Source organism: Tasmannia lanceolata, unplaced genomic scaffold (assembly GCF_043159265.1).
Source record: "Tasmannia lanceolata isolate RefF3 unplaced genomic scaffold, GAP_Taslan_0.1 ptg000004l, whole genome shotgun sequence".
Classification (NCBI taxonomy): Eukaryota; Viridiplantae; Streptophyta; class Magnoliopsida; order Canellales; family Winteraceae; genus Tasmannia; species Tasmannia lanceolata.
In genome coordinates, this window is record NW_027518681.1 from 10,325,699 (window position 1) to 10,345,527 (window position 19,829).

Sequence of the window (19,829 nt, forward strand, 5' to 3'; positions counted from 1 at the left end):
CTCATTAGGAGAAATTGAGTCATTGCCCCATGACCGCCCTCTTAAAAACGATTTTCAATTCTGCACCTTCTAAACCATGGCACTGCTAAACAAGAGATCCGCATGGTGGAAATGAGTTATCTCCAAGCTCGACTAGCCAAGAACAAATTCCTCAATCAATTCATCGCACCTAGCTTTAACTGGCATAAAGTTAACCATCTCCATCACAATTGTAAATAAAAAGGGGTCCCCCTAGAGTTCTTGAAGAATTTTGTAGGGGAACAATTAACAAGAACCGAAGAACGACCATTGTTGTCATCCGGTACCAAAACCTATTCTTTTGAGGATATCATCCAAACACTTCCACTCCACCCTATCTTTGGCCAATTTTAAATCAGCTTTAAAAAGAATTCCTTCAATATTTCTGTGGTTCATTGGTGATGAGGACACTATCAAGAATTTGCCTGCCAATGATGAAGGCACTCTGAGGCTTAGAAATTACCTTACAGTACACGGCTCTTCAATCTCTCATAGAGCAGTTTTGCCAGTATTTTGTGCAAAATGCCCGCAAGGTTAATTGGCCTAAAATCAGTCAGATAATATGCATCAACACGCTTATGAATGAAAGCGATGAAAGAATCCTCAACTCACAATGTCATGCCAACATCCATGAAGAACTCGTAAAAAACAAATCTATTAGTCGTATTACATACCCATGTATGTGGGGGTATTTATGTCTTTTCTATGAAACCCTACTCAAATTATTTTTTTGAATAGTAACCCTACTAAAAAATAAATAAATAAATATATATATATATAAAGGGGGCCCAGTGCACGAGGCTCCCGCCATTGCGGGGTCTGGGGAGGGCTAGATGTACGCAGCCTTACCCCTGCTTTGCAGAGAGGCTGTTTCCTTAACTCGAACTTGTGACCACCGGGTCACAATGGAGCAACCTTACCATTGCGCCAAGGGTCACCCTCTCTCTCTCTCTCTCTCTCTCTCTCTCTCTCTATATATATATATATATATATATATATATATATATATATATATATATATATATATATATATAGATAGATATTCGTGTGGGAGAGAGATTGACAACTCTCTCACATTCTCTCCTCCATCTTCTTCTCTTCTCCCATGTGGTGTCGTGAGAAAGCAAGAAGTAAGATGTGGTATCCAGGTAAAGTGCAGAGGTAGAGTATAGTGCCATATATAGGATGCGAGTTGATATGGTTGAGGTCATTTATGTCAAAGATTGGGTCGCCCTGCTCATCACCTACTTCACTTCATTGTAATAACAAGTCAGGCATTCATATAACCTTGAATCCTGTATTCCATGAGAGGACAAAGCACATAGAGGTGGACTATCACTTGATTCAAAAAGCGGGGATCTGCATTGTGTTCACGAGGTCAAATGATCAAATAGCAGATATGTTTACCAAACCTCTAAGCAGAGCAAGGTTGAGTGACTTATGTAACAAGCTAGAAATGTATGATATATACACTCCAGCTTGAGGGGGAGTGTTGGTCGTATTACATGCCCATGTATGTGGGGGTATTTCTGTCTTTTCTATGTGACACACACACGCACACACGCACAAACACACACACACACACACACACACACACACACACATATATATATATATATATATATATATATATATATATGAGGAAACTGTTGGTGAGCTTAAACTCACCAAACTTATGGTGAGCTAGCTTGCCCAATCACATGGGGGCCCACTTTGTTAGGATGATCCAAACCATTCATTTGAAAGTCCCTTACATAGATGGGGGGTGTACCAAAAATCAGCTCCATAGGATCATCCTAACCCCTCCATTTGTGGAGGACAAAAATGGACAGACACAAATCTGCCCCATTTTTGTCCTCCACAAATGGAGGGGTTAGGATGATCCTATGGAGCTGATTTTTGGTACACCCCCTATCTATGATAAGGCCTTGCAAATGAATGGTTTGGATCACTCCCCAAAATGTGGGACCCATGTGATTGGGCAAGCTAGCTCACCAACAGTTTCCTTATATATATATATATATATATATATATATATATATATATATATATTCATGTGGGAGAGAGATAGACAACTCTCTCACATTCTTTCTCCTCCATCTTCTTCTCTTCTCTTCTCTTCTCTTCTTCTCCCATGGAAGATAGGATATCTGTAAAAGATCATCCATAATAACCTCTAGAACTCCAGGTAAAAAGCCATACAAAATCTATCTGGTCTAGATGCATGGTCTGTAGAAATTGAGAAACAATATTGTGGACCACCTATGCCGAAAATTGGCCCAATGGCTCCCCATCTCCTCGTCAACAACTTTATCAAACTTGACCCCGTTTGGCTTAGGTTGGTCACCCCCTCTGCGACATATAGAGATGCATAATAACAGACTATAAATCGAAGATAACTGAAAGGTCATCCCACTGGGTGCCACTAATCATCAAGCTTGAAATTTGATTGGCCTGCACTCGCAATGCTATGGAAGTAGGTGGAAATCTTGTCTCCCTCTTTTAGAGATTTGGCCCTTTCCCTGTGCCTCCATTTTATCTCCTCTAGAATAATAATAGTTGAACACTTCTCTCCAGTATGCTCGATCACAGGACCAGTCCTTTGAAAGAGGATCATCTTCTTCTTCTCTATCGAAACTTCCAATCTACCTTAAGCATTCAGCTTTTCTTTTCCAAGTAATACCTTTTTGGTTCCTCCACCAACCCATAAGATTTTCCTTGATGATCTTGTGCTTTTGCACAATTCTTGAGCAAGCAGGCCCATTATAATGAGCCTCCACGCACCACTCTCTACTCTTGTCCACGAAATTGAGTTCCTTCAATCAAGTCAGCTCAAACGGAGCGAAACGGGACCCCAAGAACCCATCTTAAGTTCAAGGAGTTATGAACGAGAGTAAAAAATGGGCTTAGGAAGAACTAGTTGCATTGCACCAGGGAAAACCCTGCTTCACAAAAGGCAAATCAGAAAGCTGTCAAGGCTGCAATGGATCACCAACTTAGTCAATGCCCTACCAACAGCAATAAAATAAATCAAGCCCTGAACAACAAAGTGGACATCATTGATTACTTAAATTTTGTGATCCTAACATTCTAGAATAGCCTACTTCTCCTAGAGGAGTCCTAAACAACACTTCCAATTAACGGGACATTTTTTGTTATCTCCCACCTTGATCCGTATTTTATTTTTTTTCCCTTTCTTTTTGTTTGGCATGTTTTTTACCACCATGGTCCATGGGCTTCAGCCCATTTTATTAAGAAATCGTTACCATTCCAAAAAAAAGAAAAGAAAGATCACCCCTGACATTGTTATATGCACATAAAGGAAGTTACCACCACCATTATGCTTGCTTTCAATTGTTAGGAAATGAACTAGTTCTAACTCTTTCTTCTCCATTGGTTATACTTCCCACATTCATTGAGAAGCAACCACCACGAGGTAAGTTCACAAACATTTGTGCAACGATACTACTCTTATGACATGGCACCATATGCTTTGTGTAAAATATTATGTAAATCCAATCTAGGGATGCTTTATATTTTTTTTACTCATTCGCATATTTTTCCTTTGACTTGATGAAAGAATAATAAAAGAAGGAGCATGAGCAATGAGAATTTTTTAACAAGATGGGAGTTATATACCTTGCTAGCCATAGTGCCTTGAATGGTTATCCATTCCAGTGTCCTAGTTCCAAGAAATGCCTGGACAGATAGACATTCATAGAAAGAGGTGAACAGTTTTGTGGTTTGGCACGATGCTTAGTAATCGAGGCTATTTTCTGATTAATATGTCTTTAGCACTCTAGTAGGTGGAGAGTTCCATCCCCATTATTATGGGAAACCATGGAGTTTATAGGATATTGCACATCCTTATGGGTGTTGGATCATGACAAGATTCTGATGAAAAACAGCTAGTGAAAGTGTGAAACATCTTCTTGACAATAAATGTTTCCCATAATACAATAAATGTTTTTAATTTTAAAAAAAAGACAATAAATGTTTCCCATAATACGAAATGGTATTTCACTAATTTCCACTAGGCCAGCAGATCGAGCAATCATTCCTGCTGCTATTTGCCCAAAAGAAAGGTTTCCTGTATTTCTTCAATTTATCCGCAGGCTGTCAATTCTGACGACACTATGGGCCCTCACCCTTCACAATAATGCAGGGGAAAAGCACTAACCAATCCTAGACTGCTTGGTGAGATGGGTTCAACTATTGCTGAAGCTTTGTGTGGTAACAATCTCCAGAATATGGGCCACACTGTGGACCCCAAGATTGATGGAATTTTCCCATGTCATTAAGCAAACTACCCAATGCAATGGTTTTTCTTGTAGGACTGCAGCATGTTCAACAAGAATTCGAAACTCTGACATTCTTTTCTAATCTTGGGTTTTTCAATGATTGCACATTCTAAGGAACTAAATACAATAGACAACGATTGTGGCTAATTAGGATTTCAGGCTTCCCCATCTTTGCATTTGGGAGAAGATCGCTTCATAACATTTCCCACTCCATCTTTCTGACTCTGCTTCAATCAACTTTACCAATTACTAATCCAAGGAATAGAACCCTAGAACAAGCAACTAGCCATGACTTCCCATAGAATCCAATGTCTGAGTTCAACAAAAGTTCTACACATTCCTTCTTGTGGTTAGGGTTTCTAATTGTCGAAATTTCAAAGAACCCAACATAGAAGATGACATTGAAATTTCTAACTGTCGAAATTTCAAAGAACCCAACATAGAAGATGAATTGAAATTTCTAACTGTCGAAATTTCAAAGAACCCAACATAGAAGATGACATTGAAATTTCTAATTGGAAGTTATACACATTCCTTCTTGTGGCTAGGGTTTCTAATTGTCGAAATTTCAAAGAACCCAACATATAAAAATGATGTTGAAATTTCGACAAACGCAATTTCTTGTGGCTAGGGTTTCTAATTGTCGAAATTTCAAAGGATAAATATGATTCTGAAACCCCCTATTTGTGCAATTGAGATAAAATTTCTACATAATCATTTCAAATGTCTTTATGTTACGTGCAGAATCTGTAGCAGTTATTTAGTTATTTTCTTTTCTGTTATGTGTCAGTCGGGTCAGTCCCATGTATGTAGTGGAGTTGGTTTTGAGTCATTGTGGTGTCAGTTATGAAGTCCTGTTACTAGTACGCGGAGTCAGTTGTGGAGTTGTGGTAGTTGTCATTTGGAGAATTGTATTGTACTTAAACTCTTTTCTCATGAATGAAAGACGGACAACTTTCTTCTCCTAAAAAAAATATACTCTTTCCTGGAGGTTGGCTCCCTCGAAGTAGCCATTTTTCACCATAGGAAAATCCAAGAGAAAGAACGTAACAGATTTCGCATCAGAGCCAAACGGCTCTGGCATGGCGGACGGAACCCGCTTAACGAAATTGGATGAGGCAGTCACACAATTGAAGGAGACCACCATGAAAATACAGGAGGACTCTCGTCTACAGCTTCAACTGATGAATGATTTGCTTCAAAGATTTTCGACACTAGACTCCAAGTACGAACAGCTTACACGAGAGCCTTTTCAAGATAGAGCAGAGGATTCAAATTGCCAATCCGTGAATAGGCAAACCGCGACTTCACCAATTGATGGGAGTAGGGGCATCCAAACGTGGTCTACTAGGCTGGACTTTCCTCGGTTCGAAGGCGCGGATCCATCAGGGTGTGTTTATCGTGCGGAACAGTTCTTCCGTTACAATCAAACACTCCCCAATCAGAAATTGCAACTAGCTTCTTTCCATTTAGAAGGAAAGGCGCTACAATGGTTCCGATGGATGGAAAAAAGCGGAGCTCTTACAGATTGGGACTCTTTCTCCAAAGCTCTTGAGGTTTGATTTGGGCCGACAGAGTATGAAGATCCTACAGCAGCGCTTGTTAAATTGGTACAGACCACAAGTGTATCTGAGTACCAAACAGAATTTGAAGCGCTCGCGAACCGCACCGAAGGTTTGAACGAGTCATTTATGATAAGTTGCCTCATTGGTGGCCTTAAGAATGAAATTCGCTTGGACGTCCAGATGTTTCGACCGCTCTCCCTCTCAGCTGCCTTTGGATTGGCTCAATTACAATAAGAAAAGATGATAGCCCGTCGCCGGCGAGCCCGAATTGAAGGAAGCAGAGGCTCTTTGTCAACCGGTGCATTGCTCCCTAAACCTTCTACACCACCAATTAAACGGCTTACCCAAGCTGAGATGAAAGACCGACATGATCGGGGACTTTGCTATAATTGTGATGAGAAATACTCACCCGGACATCGATGTAAAACTCAAAAACTTTTTCTACTTGATGGTGCTGATCCCGAGGAACCTTTAGTGGAGGAAGTGGAAGGAGATGCCAATTTGGAAGCCATTGATGCAACAGATGTTGAAGGAGATCCCACCCCCGAAATTTCAGTACATGCCATTGCGGGTGCACCAACGCCTCAAACTATGAGACTGAAGAGTGTTATTGGTCAACATCAAATGGTGGTTTTGATTGACTCCGGCAGTACACATAACTTTCTAGATCCGAGTATTGCTCGTACGGTGGGACTACCAATTAGTTCGGGTGGCCACTTCTGGGTAATGGTGGCGAATGGAGAAAAAATTGCAAGTGAAGGCCGTTGTTTGGGAGTTACTATAATCATACAAGGTTTTCCCATAACCACTGATTTTTATTTATTACAATTAGGAGTGTGATGTGGTTCTTAGAGCCTATTGGTTGAGGACCTTGGCCCAATCTTGTGGGATTTTGCTAATCTCTCTATGCAATTTACAATTGATGGGAAGACTCACCAATTTAAGGGTGAGGTGACAAAAGAGCTAACTGTCCCTAGTGGGGATGGCATCAAGAAGGCGTCTAAAACTGAAATAAGAGAAGTACTTCTCCAATTATTTAGCGTGGAGGGGAGTCTGCCGCAAGTAAATCCCAACTCACATCTCAAGACATTGCTGGCTGAATTCCAAGATGTCTTTGGAGAACCAAAAGGACTGCCACCTCAACGTCCAAATGACCACAGAATTCCTTTGCTTAAATGGAACTCAGCCGATCAGTGTTAGGCCATATAGATACCCTCATTATCCGAAATCAGAAATTGAGAAGTTAGTAAGAGAGATGATACAGAATGGTATAGTTCGACCAAGCCAAAGCCCCTTTTCCTCACCTGTCTTGCTAGTGAGAAAAAGTGACGGAAGCTGGCGTATGTGCGTGGATTATCGTTCTCTCAATCAGGTTACTGTCAAAGACAAGTTCCCAATCCCTATAGTCGACGAATTGTTGGATGAGTTGCATGGTGCCACAATCTTCTCCAAGCTTGACCTTCGTTCAGGCTACCATCATATTCGAGTGCATCCGAACGACATTTCTAAGACAGCCTTCAAGACTCATGAAGGCCACTACGAGTTCCTTGTAATGCCCTTTGGGCTCACCAATGCACCATCGACTTTTCAAGGTTTGATGAACGAGGTATTCAAACCCTACCTACGCAAGTTTATTCTTGTTTTCTTTCACGACATACTTGTGTACAGCCAATCATGGGATGCACACCTCTCACATCTTCGTACCACCTTGGAGTTATTAAGATCTCACAAGCTCTATGCAAAGGCGTCTAAATGTAGGTAAGTGGAGTACCTTGGTCAAGTAATATCAAGAGAAGGAGTAGTTGCTGACCCAAACAAGATTTCTTGCATACTTAGTTGGCCTTTACCTACTTCAACTAAAGCATTACGCGGGTGTTTGGGGTTAAGTGGGTATTATCGAAAATTTATAAGGGATTATGGTAAAATCGCAACACCTTTGACAGCTATGCTAAAGAAGGATTCTTTCAAATGGTCTGATGTAGCAAGGGAAGCTTTTGAAGACCTCAAAAAGGCAATGGCTGAACCCCCAATGTTGGCTCTACCCAACTTCTCCAAACCTTTCACCATTGAGTGTGATGCTTCAGGAAAAGGGGTGGGTGGTGTCCTCATGCAAGAAGGGAGGCCATTGGCCTTCTTCAGTCAAGCTCTCACAGGGAAGAATTTATCTCTTTCCACTTATGAGAAGGAACTCCTAGCCTTGGTGCTTGCAGTGCAGAAATGGCGACCTTATATATTGGGCAGGCAATTTCAAGTTCAAACAGACCATCAGAGCTTGAAATATCTCTTAGAACAACGTGTTGGTACACCAGTTCAGCAGCGTTGGATCTCCAAATTGTTGGGTCATCGATTATAAATGTGGCCGAGAGAATGGAGCAGCAGACGCCCTTTCCTGTCGTAGTGAGTATGCCGAATTCATGGCCATCTCCCTACCACTAGCTTCATGGCTCGAGAAGGTCAAAGGTAAATATTCTGAGGATTCCGAGTTGAAAGAAAAAATGCACCAATTTTGTAGAGGTGAGCTAGACTTATCAAAATACACTGCCCACGATCGGCTGCTATTTTATAAAGGTCGTCTTATCCTGGGGTCTCAATCTCCTACTCGGAGTCTAATTCTTAAGCAACTGCATGAGAGTCCTACTGCAGGTCGCTCAGGTTATCACAAGATCCTACATCGTGTGAAGGCTGATTCCTTTTGGCACGGGATGCGCTCTTATATCCGGAAATTCATCAAAGAATGCGACACATGCCAACGGAACAAGGCTAAAAATGTGGCGCCCGCCGGGTTACTTCAACCATTACCGATTCCTAACAGAATTTGGATTGAAATTTCTATGGATTTTATCGAGGGCCTTCCATTATCTCAAGGAAAGGACGTCATATTGGTCATGGTGGATCGACTCTCCAAGTATGTACACTTCTTGGATCTTTCTCATCCGTATACAGCTACCTCGGTTGCTCAAGTCTTCTTAGATCATGTGTTTAAACTTCATGGATGCCTCAATCAATTGTTAGTGATCGGGACCCAACATTCACTAGTTCTTTTTGGAAGGAATTGTTCAAGCTACAAGGAACTCGCCTCAATCTTAGTACGGCCTACCACCCTTAGTCTGATGGGCAAAGCGAAATTGTCAATCGCTGCTCAGAGAATTATTTACGGTGCTTTGCTGGATTTCGACCGAAGGAATGGAGCAAATGGCTCCCATTAGCTGAGTGGTGCCATAACACCAACACTCACTCATCTACTGGGATTACCCCTTATGAAGCTGTTTATGGTGTCCCTCCACCTACATTGCTATCATATGTTCGAGGAACCACAAGAGTTCAAGCTGTTGAAGATCTATTAAAGAGGAGAGACCTTATCTTAAAGCTTCTCAAGGAGAATCTCATTGCGGCCCAAGGGCGTATGAAAAGGTTAACAGATTGTCATCGTACCGAGAGAGAATTTAATATAGGCAATTGCGTTTATCTTAGACTCCAACCCTACAGGCAGCAGTCAGTTGCAACAAGGAAAGTTTTAAAACTTTCCCCAAGATATTACGGGCCCTTCCAAGTCGTGAAGCGCGTCGGATCCGTAGCTTACAAAATCAATTTGCCGGAGGGGTGTCGGATACACCCGGTATTTCATGTCTCTTGGCTCAAGAAGAAGTTGGGAGAGAGCATTCCAACCCAGACCTCACTACCACCAGTTACTGATGAGGGATTAATCCAACCTCAACCTGAAATCATCTTAGATCGTCAAGTTGTGAAGCGTGGGAATCGAGCCATGACTGAAGTGCAAGTGAAATGGCAAGGAGCTGAAGTTGAAGATGCAACCTGGGAGCGCTACCATGATCTATTGAAGAGGTTTCCAAATTCAAACCTTGAGGACAAGGTTGCTTGAAGTGGAGGGGAGTGTTACGTGCAGAATCTGTAGCAGTTATTTAGTTATTTTCTTTTCTGTTATGTGTCTGTAAGGTCAGTCCCATGTATGTAATGGCGTTGGTTTTGAGTCATTGTGGTGTCAATTATGGAGTCCTGTTACTAGTACGTGGAGTCAGTTGTGGAGTTGTGGTAGTTGTCATTTGGAGAATTGTATTGTACTTAAAACTCTTCTCATGAATGAAAGACGGACAACTTTCTTCTCCTAAAAAAAATATACTCTTTCCTAGAGGTTGGCTCCCTCGATGTAGCCATTTTTCACCATAGGAAAATCCAAGAAAAAGAACGTAACACTTTTGTTAGATATCTATGTGTGTTTCTATGTATGTATGCCATAAGGGCATAGTAGTATTTTCCTCTTTCCCATCTTATATATACTTGAGTGGAGGGGAGAGACCCTAACTCATTCTATTCTCTGATTTTGGTTCTTCTTCAACATGGTATCAAAAGCCTTAGGGTTTTTGTGCCCTAGGGACCAAATTGGAGATTCTTCTTCTCCACTCTCTCCACCCAACCATATCACCTAAACCCATTTCCCACTCTCTCCACCCAACCCTTCCCTCCTCTTCTTCTTCTTCTTCTTCTTCTCCTTCCTCTCCCCCCCCCCCCCCCCCCCCCCGCGTGCCCCCTGGTTGCCCCCCCTGCTGCCCCTTCTTCCTCTTGCCCCCCTACGCGCCCCTCTTGGTTGCCCCCTCTCTTTCTTCTTCTTCTTCTTCCTCCTCCACTCCCGCCCCCCCACCTGATGTCCATCTTTCTCCACTCCCTCTTTTCTCTAAACCTTAAACCCTATTCATTACCTTATCTAACTCCAACCCCATACCCCTCCAATACTCAATCCCTCTCTTTCTCACCTTATCTATGACCTAAATCCCCACCTTCTTTCTATCCCTCATCTTCGCGACTCCACATGACTTGGTATTGGCCCGAGCCTTTTTCCTCTTTGATGCTACATCTGGCTTGTCTTTCTATGCCTCTTCTCATTCTCTTTTGTCGTCGGAGCCGCGCTCCTCTGATGGAGTCGCCCTTGTGACTTCTCTTTGTCTCTTTTATGTCATCTCCTTTCGGGCCGTCGTGAGCATTTTCTCTTCTGATGGATCCATCGAATACTTCGGATCCTCCTCTCTCACCCTCCCTTACTGACAGTGTGATTGATCCTCCCGAGGCTTCTTCTCCTTTGAGCTATCATCCCACAGTGTACTCTCCCTTTGTTGAGTAGTCATTTCCCCAGATGACTTCGGAGCGCCTTGACGGCTCCAATTATCTTAGCTGGAGGAGGGATGCTGAGACCTATATTCTCGCTCGCGGCAGAGTGTCTCTCATTGAGCGGGGTCCTCCACCCTCCTCAGATCCATCCTATGACCGATGGCGTCAGGATGATGCGATGGTTCGCACGTTACTATGGCAAAGCATTACTTCTCATATTTCTCGGCCGATGATGGACTTAGCGACTGCCAAGGACATTTGGGAGCATGCTGCTCTCATGTTCTCTGGGGTTGATAACCTCACTCGCATCTGTGTGACCTACTCTGAGTGGATTCGTCTTGAACGTCGCGACTTATCCCTCTCCGACCATTACAGCCGGTTTATCTCTCTATGCCAGCAGCTCGATGTATTTATGCCCCTCACTTCAGATCTGACGGTTCTAGCTCGTCAGCGAGATCAGCTTAGGGCTATACACTACCTTGAGTCCTTGGGCCCGAACTTCTTACCATTCCGTCAACAGATGGTTAGCTTAGGGGCCATCCCCTCTCTCCCAGAGATTTACTCCCGTGCTCAGCAGTGTGCCCCGGGAGGCTCCTCCACTATGCTTCCTTCAGAGGGTTCCGCTCTTGCTTCTTATGATACTGGGACTTCTTCCGGTCGTGGCATTGGTTCTTTTGGTCGTGGCACTGGCTCCTTTGGCCGTGCTCGCAGCTCCTTTGGCCGTGTGATGGGTGGTGGCCGTGGTACAGGTGGTCGTGGTAGGCCATATTGCACTCATTGTCAGAGGGATGGTCACCGTGTTGATACTTGCTTCGTGCTTCATCCAGAGCTCCGTCATTCCCGCGCTGCCCACATCTCTGCTGCGTCCCCTACTGATTGCACATTCCAGTCTTCTGGTTCAGATCTTCCAGACAAGCCTTTTGAGTTCACCAGAGCTGATTATGAGGAGCTTCAGCGTCTCCGCCTTAGCAGCCACCCTCCATCCGCCGGGGTTGCCCAATCAGGTAGTGCACCTGCTTCCCTTCTCACTAGCTCCAGCTCCTGGATCATTAATTCTGGGGCATCCAACGATATAACGGGTAACTCTCAATCCCTTACATCATTTCAGTCATTTCCTTCTCATTCTCGTTTTGTCACTCTGGCTGATGGCACCAAAGTCCCCATTTCTAGTACAAGTTCTGTGTCACCCCATGAGGGTCTAACCCTATCATCTGTCTTGAGTGTTCCCTCCTCTTCTTTTAATTTGTTATCAGTCAGCCAGCTTACTAAATCTTTGCATTGCTCTCTCATTTTCCCCTTCATATTGTGTTTTTCAGGATCTCTCGACTGGGAAGACGATTGGAACGGGTCGTGAGCTGGGCAGCCTCTATCACCTCCAGTGCCATCCCTCTCCCACCATTTTGCGCAGCTCTATTGATGCCTATCAATAGCATTGTCGTCTTGGTCATCCATCTCTTCAGCGCCTTAGGCAGACCTCCATTGTCTCCTCTAGCCTTCAGCCATTTCTGTCCGAGTCGTGTGAACTCAGGAAACAACATCGTGTGACGTTCCCTTCTAGCCTTCAGCCATTTCTGTGCGAGTCGTGTGAACTCAGAAAACAACATCGTGTGACATTCCCTTCTAGGCCTGATAGTAGAGTTTTGAGACCTTTCGGGTTGGTTCATTCAGATGTATGGGGTCCCTCGAGGACTAAGTCATTTTTTGGATATACATACTTTCTTGTCTTTGTGGATGATTTTAGTCGAATGACATGGGTTTACTTACTTAAAAATCGTTCTCAAGTGTTTACTGCTTTCCGCACATTTTATGCTGAAATTACTACTCAATATGATTGTCCCCTTAAGTGTTTACGAACAGATAATGCTAGAGAGTATTTTTCCTCTTTGAGTGGGTTTCAGGACTTCTTAGTCACTCATGGCATTATACACCAATCCTCAGCAAAATGGTGTTGCTGAAAGGAAGTTGCGCTACCTTCTGGACATGACACGTACTCTTCTTGTTCAGATGCATGCTCCTAAGGTATATTGGAGTGATGCCATTCTTACGTCATGCTTCCTCTCAAACCGTCTTCCTTCATCAGCCTTAAGCAATCAATCCCCATTTTGGGTCATTCACCCTCACGGTGAACCATTTTCTCTTACCCCTCGCGTGTTTGGCTGTGTGTGTTTTGTCCACAAGCTGGGCCCAAGTGTGGACAAACTAGACCCCCGGGCTGAACGGTGTGTATTTCTGGGTTACTCCCGCACCCATAAAGGATACAGGTGTTACAGTCCTAGCCTTCGTCGGTGCTTTGTTTCTGCCGATGTTACCTTCTTCGAGTCTGTTTCGTATTTTGCGAGTCTGCCTCCTCCACAGGTCCCTTCGGTTCCTCTTCCTCTCCCAGAGCTTCCCGATGTGGTACCCTCTCTTCCTGCCCCACACAGGCTCCTCCGTCTCCACCTCCTCCCCAAGTTCCCGGCCCCGTTAGGATCTACCAGCACAGATCCCGTCCTCAGCTGTCTCCAGCTCTGCCTGCGCCAATCTCGTCCCAACCAGAAATCATAGCACCTACTTCACAGGTATTGCCGCCTTCTGGCTCTCCACTAGAGTCTCCCATTGCATCTCTACACGCTCACGTACTACTGCTCACCCTCTATCGTCTTATGTCTCTTATGACCGTTTCTCACCTGCATTTCGTGGCTTTGTAGCTTCGTTGTCTTCTGTCTCCTTGCCTAAGTCTTTGCAGGAAGCACTGGCACACCATGGCTGGCGGGTTGCTATGGACAATGAGATGAGCACCCTTCAGGCGAATCAGACTTGGGCTCTTGTTCCCCCTCCTCCTGGAGTTCACTCAGTTGGATGCCGATGGATCTATGCCATCAAATATCTTCCTGACGGCACAGTTGAACACCTCAAAGCTCGCTTGGTTGCTAAAGGATACACTCAGACTTATGGGATTGATTACACTGACACATTTTCCCCTGTTGCCAAAATACCCTCTGTACGTGTCCTTATCTCATTGGCAGTCAACTATGGGTGGCCTCTTCACCAACTTAATGTCAAAAATGCTTGTCTCCATGGCACTTTGGTTGAGGTGTATATGGAGCAACCTCCAGGGTATGTTGCTCAGGAGGAGTTGACCACCTCTGTCTGCTGTCTTCACAAGTCCCTCTATGGCCTCAAACAATCCCCTCGTGCTTGGTTTGGCAAGTTCAGTGATTCTCTCATAGGATATGGTATGAAGCAATGTGAGGTGGACCACTCTGTTTTTAACCTCAAATCTGATGCTGGATATGTCATTCTCATAGTCTATGTAGATGACATTATCATTACAGGGAGTGACTCTTGTGGCATTCAACTATTGAAGAGTTTTCTTCACAAGCAGTTCTCTACGAAGGATCTCGGTCGCCTTCGATACTTCTTAGGGATTGAGGTATTGTACTCTGGTACAAATGTTTCCCTATCTCAGCGAAAATATGTGTTGGACCTTCTGGATGAGACTAGATCCTTGGGGATCAAACCTGCTAATACTCCCATGGAACCAAATAAAAAGCTCCTTCCAGAAGAGGGAGACTTATTAGAGGATCCTGGCAGATATAGGAGAGTTGTTGGAAAGCTCATATATCTTACTGTCACTCGTCCTGATATTTCCTATGATGTAGGAGTGGTCAACCAATTCATGAGTGGCCCTCGTATCTCTCACTGGGCAGCTGTAGTGCATATCCTTCGTTACTTGAAAAGTGCTCCAGGGAAAGGGCTACTTTTCAAGAAACATAATCACATGAAGATAGAGGCCTTTTGTGATGCTGATTGGGCTGGCTCTCCGGCTGACAGATGATCCACTACTGGATATTGCACCTTTGTTGGGGGAAACATTGTGTCATGGCGTAGCAAGAAACAAATGTTGTATCTAAGTCAAGTGCTGAAGCATAATACAGGGCTATGTCTCACACTTGTAGTGAGCTCATTTGGCTACGTTCTCTACTATCTGAGATTGGGTTTCCTCCATCTTCTCCTGCAGAGTTGTATTGTGACAACAAGGCGGCTATCTATATTGCGAACAATCCTGTGTTTCATGAGCGAACCAAGCATATTGAGGTGGACTGCCACTTCATTAGACACACGATCCAGCAAGGCGTCTTACGCACTATTTTCACTCGATCGGCCGACCAACTAGCGGACACCTTCACCAAACCATTGAGCAAAGCTAAATTTATTGATATTTGTAACAAGCTAGGAATGTGTAATATATACATTCCAGCTTGAGGGGGAGTGTTGGATATCTATGCGTGTTTCTATGTATGTATGACATAAGGGCATAGTAGTCTTTTCCTCTTTCCCATCTTATATATACTTGAGTGAAGGGGAGAGACCCTAACTCATTCTATTCTCTCAGTTCTTCTCCAACAACTTCAATCCAACAAATAGAAAAAATCCCAAATCATTTCTTGAAAAAAGACAATATTCCACAAGAACAAGTCCAAATTTCAAGGAACCTAGCATAGAAGATGACACTGAAGCCATTTCAAAAAAAAAAAGAAGAAGAAGAAGATGACACTGAATGAAAGTTATACACATTCCTTCTTGTGGCTAGGGTTTCTAATTGTCTAAATTTCAAAGAAGTGAAGAACCAAACATAGCAGATAACGTTGAATTTCTAAACGTCAACATCCCAACGAAAGTTCCACACATTCGTTCTTGTGGCTATGGGTTCTAACTGTCAAATTTTCAAAAGACTAAATAGAACATTGTCTTCCTTTAAGAAATGTTTTTAGGATTCTATCTATTTCTTGGATTAAAGACATTCGAAACGATTATGAAGAAATTTCATCAAGAAAATGCATGACAATGACACAGAGACTAATCTCAATACAAATTTTATTAAAAAAAAAATCAAGAGAGAGAAATTTCTTTCTTATGGCTAGGGTTTCTAATTGTCGAAACTTCAAAGAACCCAACATAGAAAATGACATTGAAATTTCTAAATCTAGAAATCCCACCAAAAGTCTTACAGATTCTTTCTCATGGCTAGGGTTTCCAATCGTCGAAATTTCAAACGCTAAATACAATCCTGAAACTCCCTGTTTTGTGCATTTCAGATTAAATTTCTTCATAATCATTCCAAATGTCATTAACCCAACAAACAGAAAAAACCCAAAAATCATTTCTTGAAAAAAAAAAAAAAATAGCTATAAAGAATAGAAAAAATAAAAATAAATCTCACACTTTCTTTTGTTTCTTCTTCCCATTACTCGCGCCGCCCTCTTCTTTAACCTCTTCCTCTTCTTCTTCTTCCTCCTCTTCTTCATCTCCTTCTTCTTCCAAATTAGAAACATTTTTCCCTTCTTCTTCTTCTTTATCATCAGTTTCTAACTGACTCTGTAAAAACAAATCAACCTGTTCTCTAATAAACACCTTTTTCTCCGTTAAATCAACCCCAAAATCCTTCTCTAATTGCCTCCGTACGATTGCAGTTGTTGTCGTATTCAGGTCAGATTCCGTCAGAAATTCTCTGAGTCTCTCCACCAGTTCCGAATCTGAAGCCATTTTTTTTTTTTTTTTTTGCTTCAAGCTTCGAATTTTCGAAAATGGAATGTGGGTTTTTATCAATGGGTCGGGCCCAAAGAGGAAAAACGGGATTTTTTTTTTATAGGGAGAGAGAGGAGAGGGGGACTGAAATGGGATTGTTTAGAAAGATTCCTTGTTTTTCGTAAAAAGTGCGAAATCTGACACGACGGGTTCTTTGTCCAATGAGATTACAAAATCTAAGACGGTCTTTTTAACAAGTGGAAAGAGAATGCCGGTTTAAGATTTAGGGTAGCTGTATTTCGTACTTTCCTTGATCGACGAAATTGCCCTTGTTAATTGCTGGAATGACCTGAAACTTGTGGAAACTGGAAAGCGTCAGGTACAAAAGGTGTTTCTTTGACAATTAGAAGTGGGGATGTTTAATTGTTTGTGAGGGATGCTAGCGTGAGGCGCGATTGTATGAAGCACTCGTGAATATCAAGGTTTTAAATTTAGGTCCAGATCCGGTCAGGACCGAAATGGAAACGTTCTGAAAACGAAATTACCAAATTTTACCAAATTTTTCGGCCCAAAAAACCGACATTTTGATCCCTTGTACTGAATTTCGGCTGAAATTTCAGTTTCAGTGAGCTCCGAAACCGAAATTTAAAACCTTGCTCATGATTTGAATCGTTCATCTGGTGGGCCCCATCAAGTTGATTGGATGACCTTGAAGAAAGTGCTTGTTGGACGATGCTGATTATTTGATTAGTTCTCTAAAGAGGGATGGTTGGTAAGATTTGATAGAGGTATATTTGTTCAAGTTCTCCAATTGAGGATAGATCATTTGACATAATCACAATGGAGCCCATCAAATGAATGATATGGATTGCGGTCACTTCACGAACGTCTCTCGCCAATTTATGTAAGACCTATTAATATTCTGCAAGAGAAAGTAAGCATATTTTTAAGCTAAGCCATTCACAAAAAGGTCGAAGGATGATTTTCGCACACACGTTGTAAAATCCCACATCGGAAAGGGAGAGAAAGTTCCTAAGTTGGATATGTGAATCCTCCCTCTCCATGTGTAGATGCATTTTTAGCATCTCCAATTAGTGTTGCTGGAAAACAAAACCGAAATGGGGGACCAGAACCGGACAATATTTATACAGTGGGGTCATGGCATGACATACTTAGTCACGAGGTGAAACAATCACTAGATATTTCTGAAGAGGTGGTTTCATGTCAACTGTAACTAAATGTGTCGCCCAAAAATTAGTCTTCCACTCTCTCGTGAAGGACTGAGATTAATATCATTAAAGTGCATGTTTTTTAATTTAACCACTTCACAAAAAGATTGGAATGTTCATATATGGGCCACACGCTTAGGGCACGTTTGGCTACTCTGAATTTATATTCATGATAAATTAGCTTCTCCAAGTCGTGAGTGACGAAGGGGAGGGATCGATACATGAGATACTAACTGAAAGGAGAGGGGAAAAAAAGCTTGGAAAATCAAGAAACAAAAATCCCACCCCAAAATATGATCTCTTTTTTCCTTGTTTTTTAGCCACCTCCCACCCTCAACTTAGTCATGCCCTCTTAAGATCTCACCACTTGGACAAGCTAATTTATCATGAAAAAAATTTCATGGTTGCCAGACATGCCCTTAGTCGCAACGGAGGTGAAACTGCCTCATTCTCATTTTATTCTCATTTTTTTTTAAGTGCCTCATTCTCATTATATTCTCATCTCTTGACCTCGGTCTAGGGATTTGCTTTTTCTATTAATATATCTATCACCATTTTAAAAAATCAGAAAAAAGAAGAAGAAAGGGAAATGATATTTCTACCCCCTTCTCAGTTTTTCCTCCGCTTTGTTTGTGTTTATCTTCCATAGGAGGGAATGCATACAGCTTTAGAATAAAACATGCAAGAGAGGTGGAAATACTAGAGGGAGGAAGAAATATCATTTTTCTACCTATTTGGATTGCAAGAAAAACATTTCTTGTGATTTTTTTCCTTTTTTATTTCCACAATTTGGAGAAAAATGAGATGGTTATGGCTTATTTAAAGGGATATCATTATAAATTGAAGATCCCTGTAAATAAAAGTTGAACAGTGGTGATTCTATTCACTTTTTTGTTCCTAATGTGCACATGCAATCAAACAATGGAAGATAGGAAATTCTAGAAGAAAAAAAATTATTTTCCAAACTTAGAAAGTCTGCAATCCAAACATGGTAATGAAATATTATCTAACTTTTTTCTAGGCTCTCCATCCTAATAGGAATCATAGGATGGAGACATCCTTGACCACGCAAACAAGCAAATTCTATTTTGAGTTGTAGAAACCTTGGACAGTGGGCAACGGCAAAGGGTTTATTTTCTAATGCTTTCATATAGGGTTCTTATGCATTACTCTCTCAAGAAATGAGCATCATTTGAGGCACCAAAACTCTCTCTTTCATTCAATGGGCCTGTGAAATTGCAAGGTGGGTAAGGGTGGGCCGAACTCAGTCGTGGGTCGATGTGCCTAACTCAATCATGGGTCTTGACGAACAAATGAATAGCTTAAATCTTTTATCCATTCGTAGTACAATAAATTTTGTTTCCCATTAGTTTATGGGCACATACTGTTGATACAACTAAAGATACGTTCTTGTTTTTTTGTCGTGACAACGGGTTCCATTGGGTTCTTGTTCTTTTGGTCGTAACCCTCACTGATGTTACAAATAGCAAATGCTAAAAAACCCGTCTCTACGAAGTATTTATAATGAAGGATCGATAGTGACCATTGTTTTCCAACGAAGGGATTTTCTTGTATTGTTTGTGACTTTGTATGTAACTTAGCTACCCTCATGGGTTGGATTTGTTTTCTCACATAGGTTAACTTCATTTATTTGATTAATGTTCACTTAATAGGTTAGGTTGTGGATTCATTAGGTTAAATTTTGAGTTGGCTGGCTCAGGTGAAGTCTCTTGAGCCCAGCTTGAGTTTGGTCTAGATTTGAATTCCAAATTTCGGACAAGCTTACAGGTTTAGAAATAGTCCAGTGTTTTTCAAAAGGTATTGTACATCTCACCCCATAGGATGATCCAAACCGTCCATTTGATGGGCCACCACGTAAGTCGGTTGTGCCCCAAAAAATCATTTCGATAGGATGATCCTAACCCTCCAGTCTATAGAGGTTTAATTGATTTCAAATTTAAGAGATTTTACTGGTTTTAATTGTGTTAACCTTCCCGGATAAATATGAGACGTTTTGGATATGGACAGATTCTACATAAAGTGGAGACGTGACGTTTTGGATATGAAGAGATTCTACATAAAGTGGA

General features: G+C 42.1%; 1 protein-coding gene across 3 annotated transcripts in view; it reads right to left on the reverse strand.

Annotated features, from left to right (window-relative positions):
- The window catches only part of LOC143876294 (uncharacterized), a 31,787-nt gene extending 15,052 nt beyond the window's left edge, over window positions 1-16,735 (reverse strand). Inside the window, exon 1 of one of the 3 annotated variants that reach the window (XM_077378032.1) lies at window positions 16,215-16,735. In XM_077378032.1, coding sequence (XP_077234147.1) covers window positions 16,215-16,531 — 317 coding nt within the window. In that variant the 5' untranslated portion in view covers window positions 16,532-16,735. Of the gene's footprint in view, window positions 1-16,208 lie in introns of all 3 variants that reach the window. The other 2 variants (XM_077378031.1, XM_077378030.1) reach the window with 2 other exon arrangements.
- Between the last annotated feature and the right edge of the window lie 3,094 nt (window positions 16,736-19,829).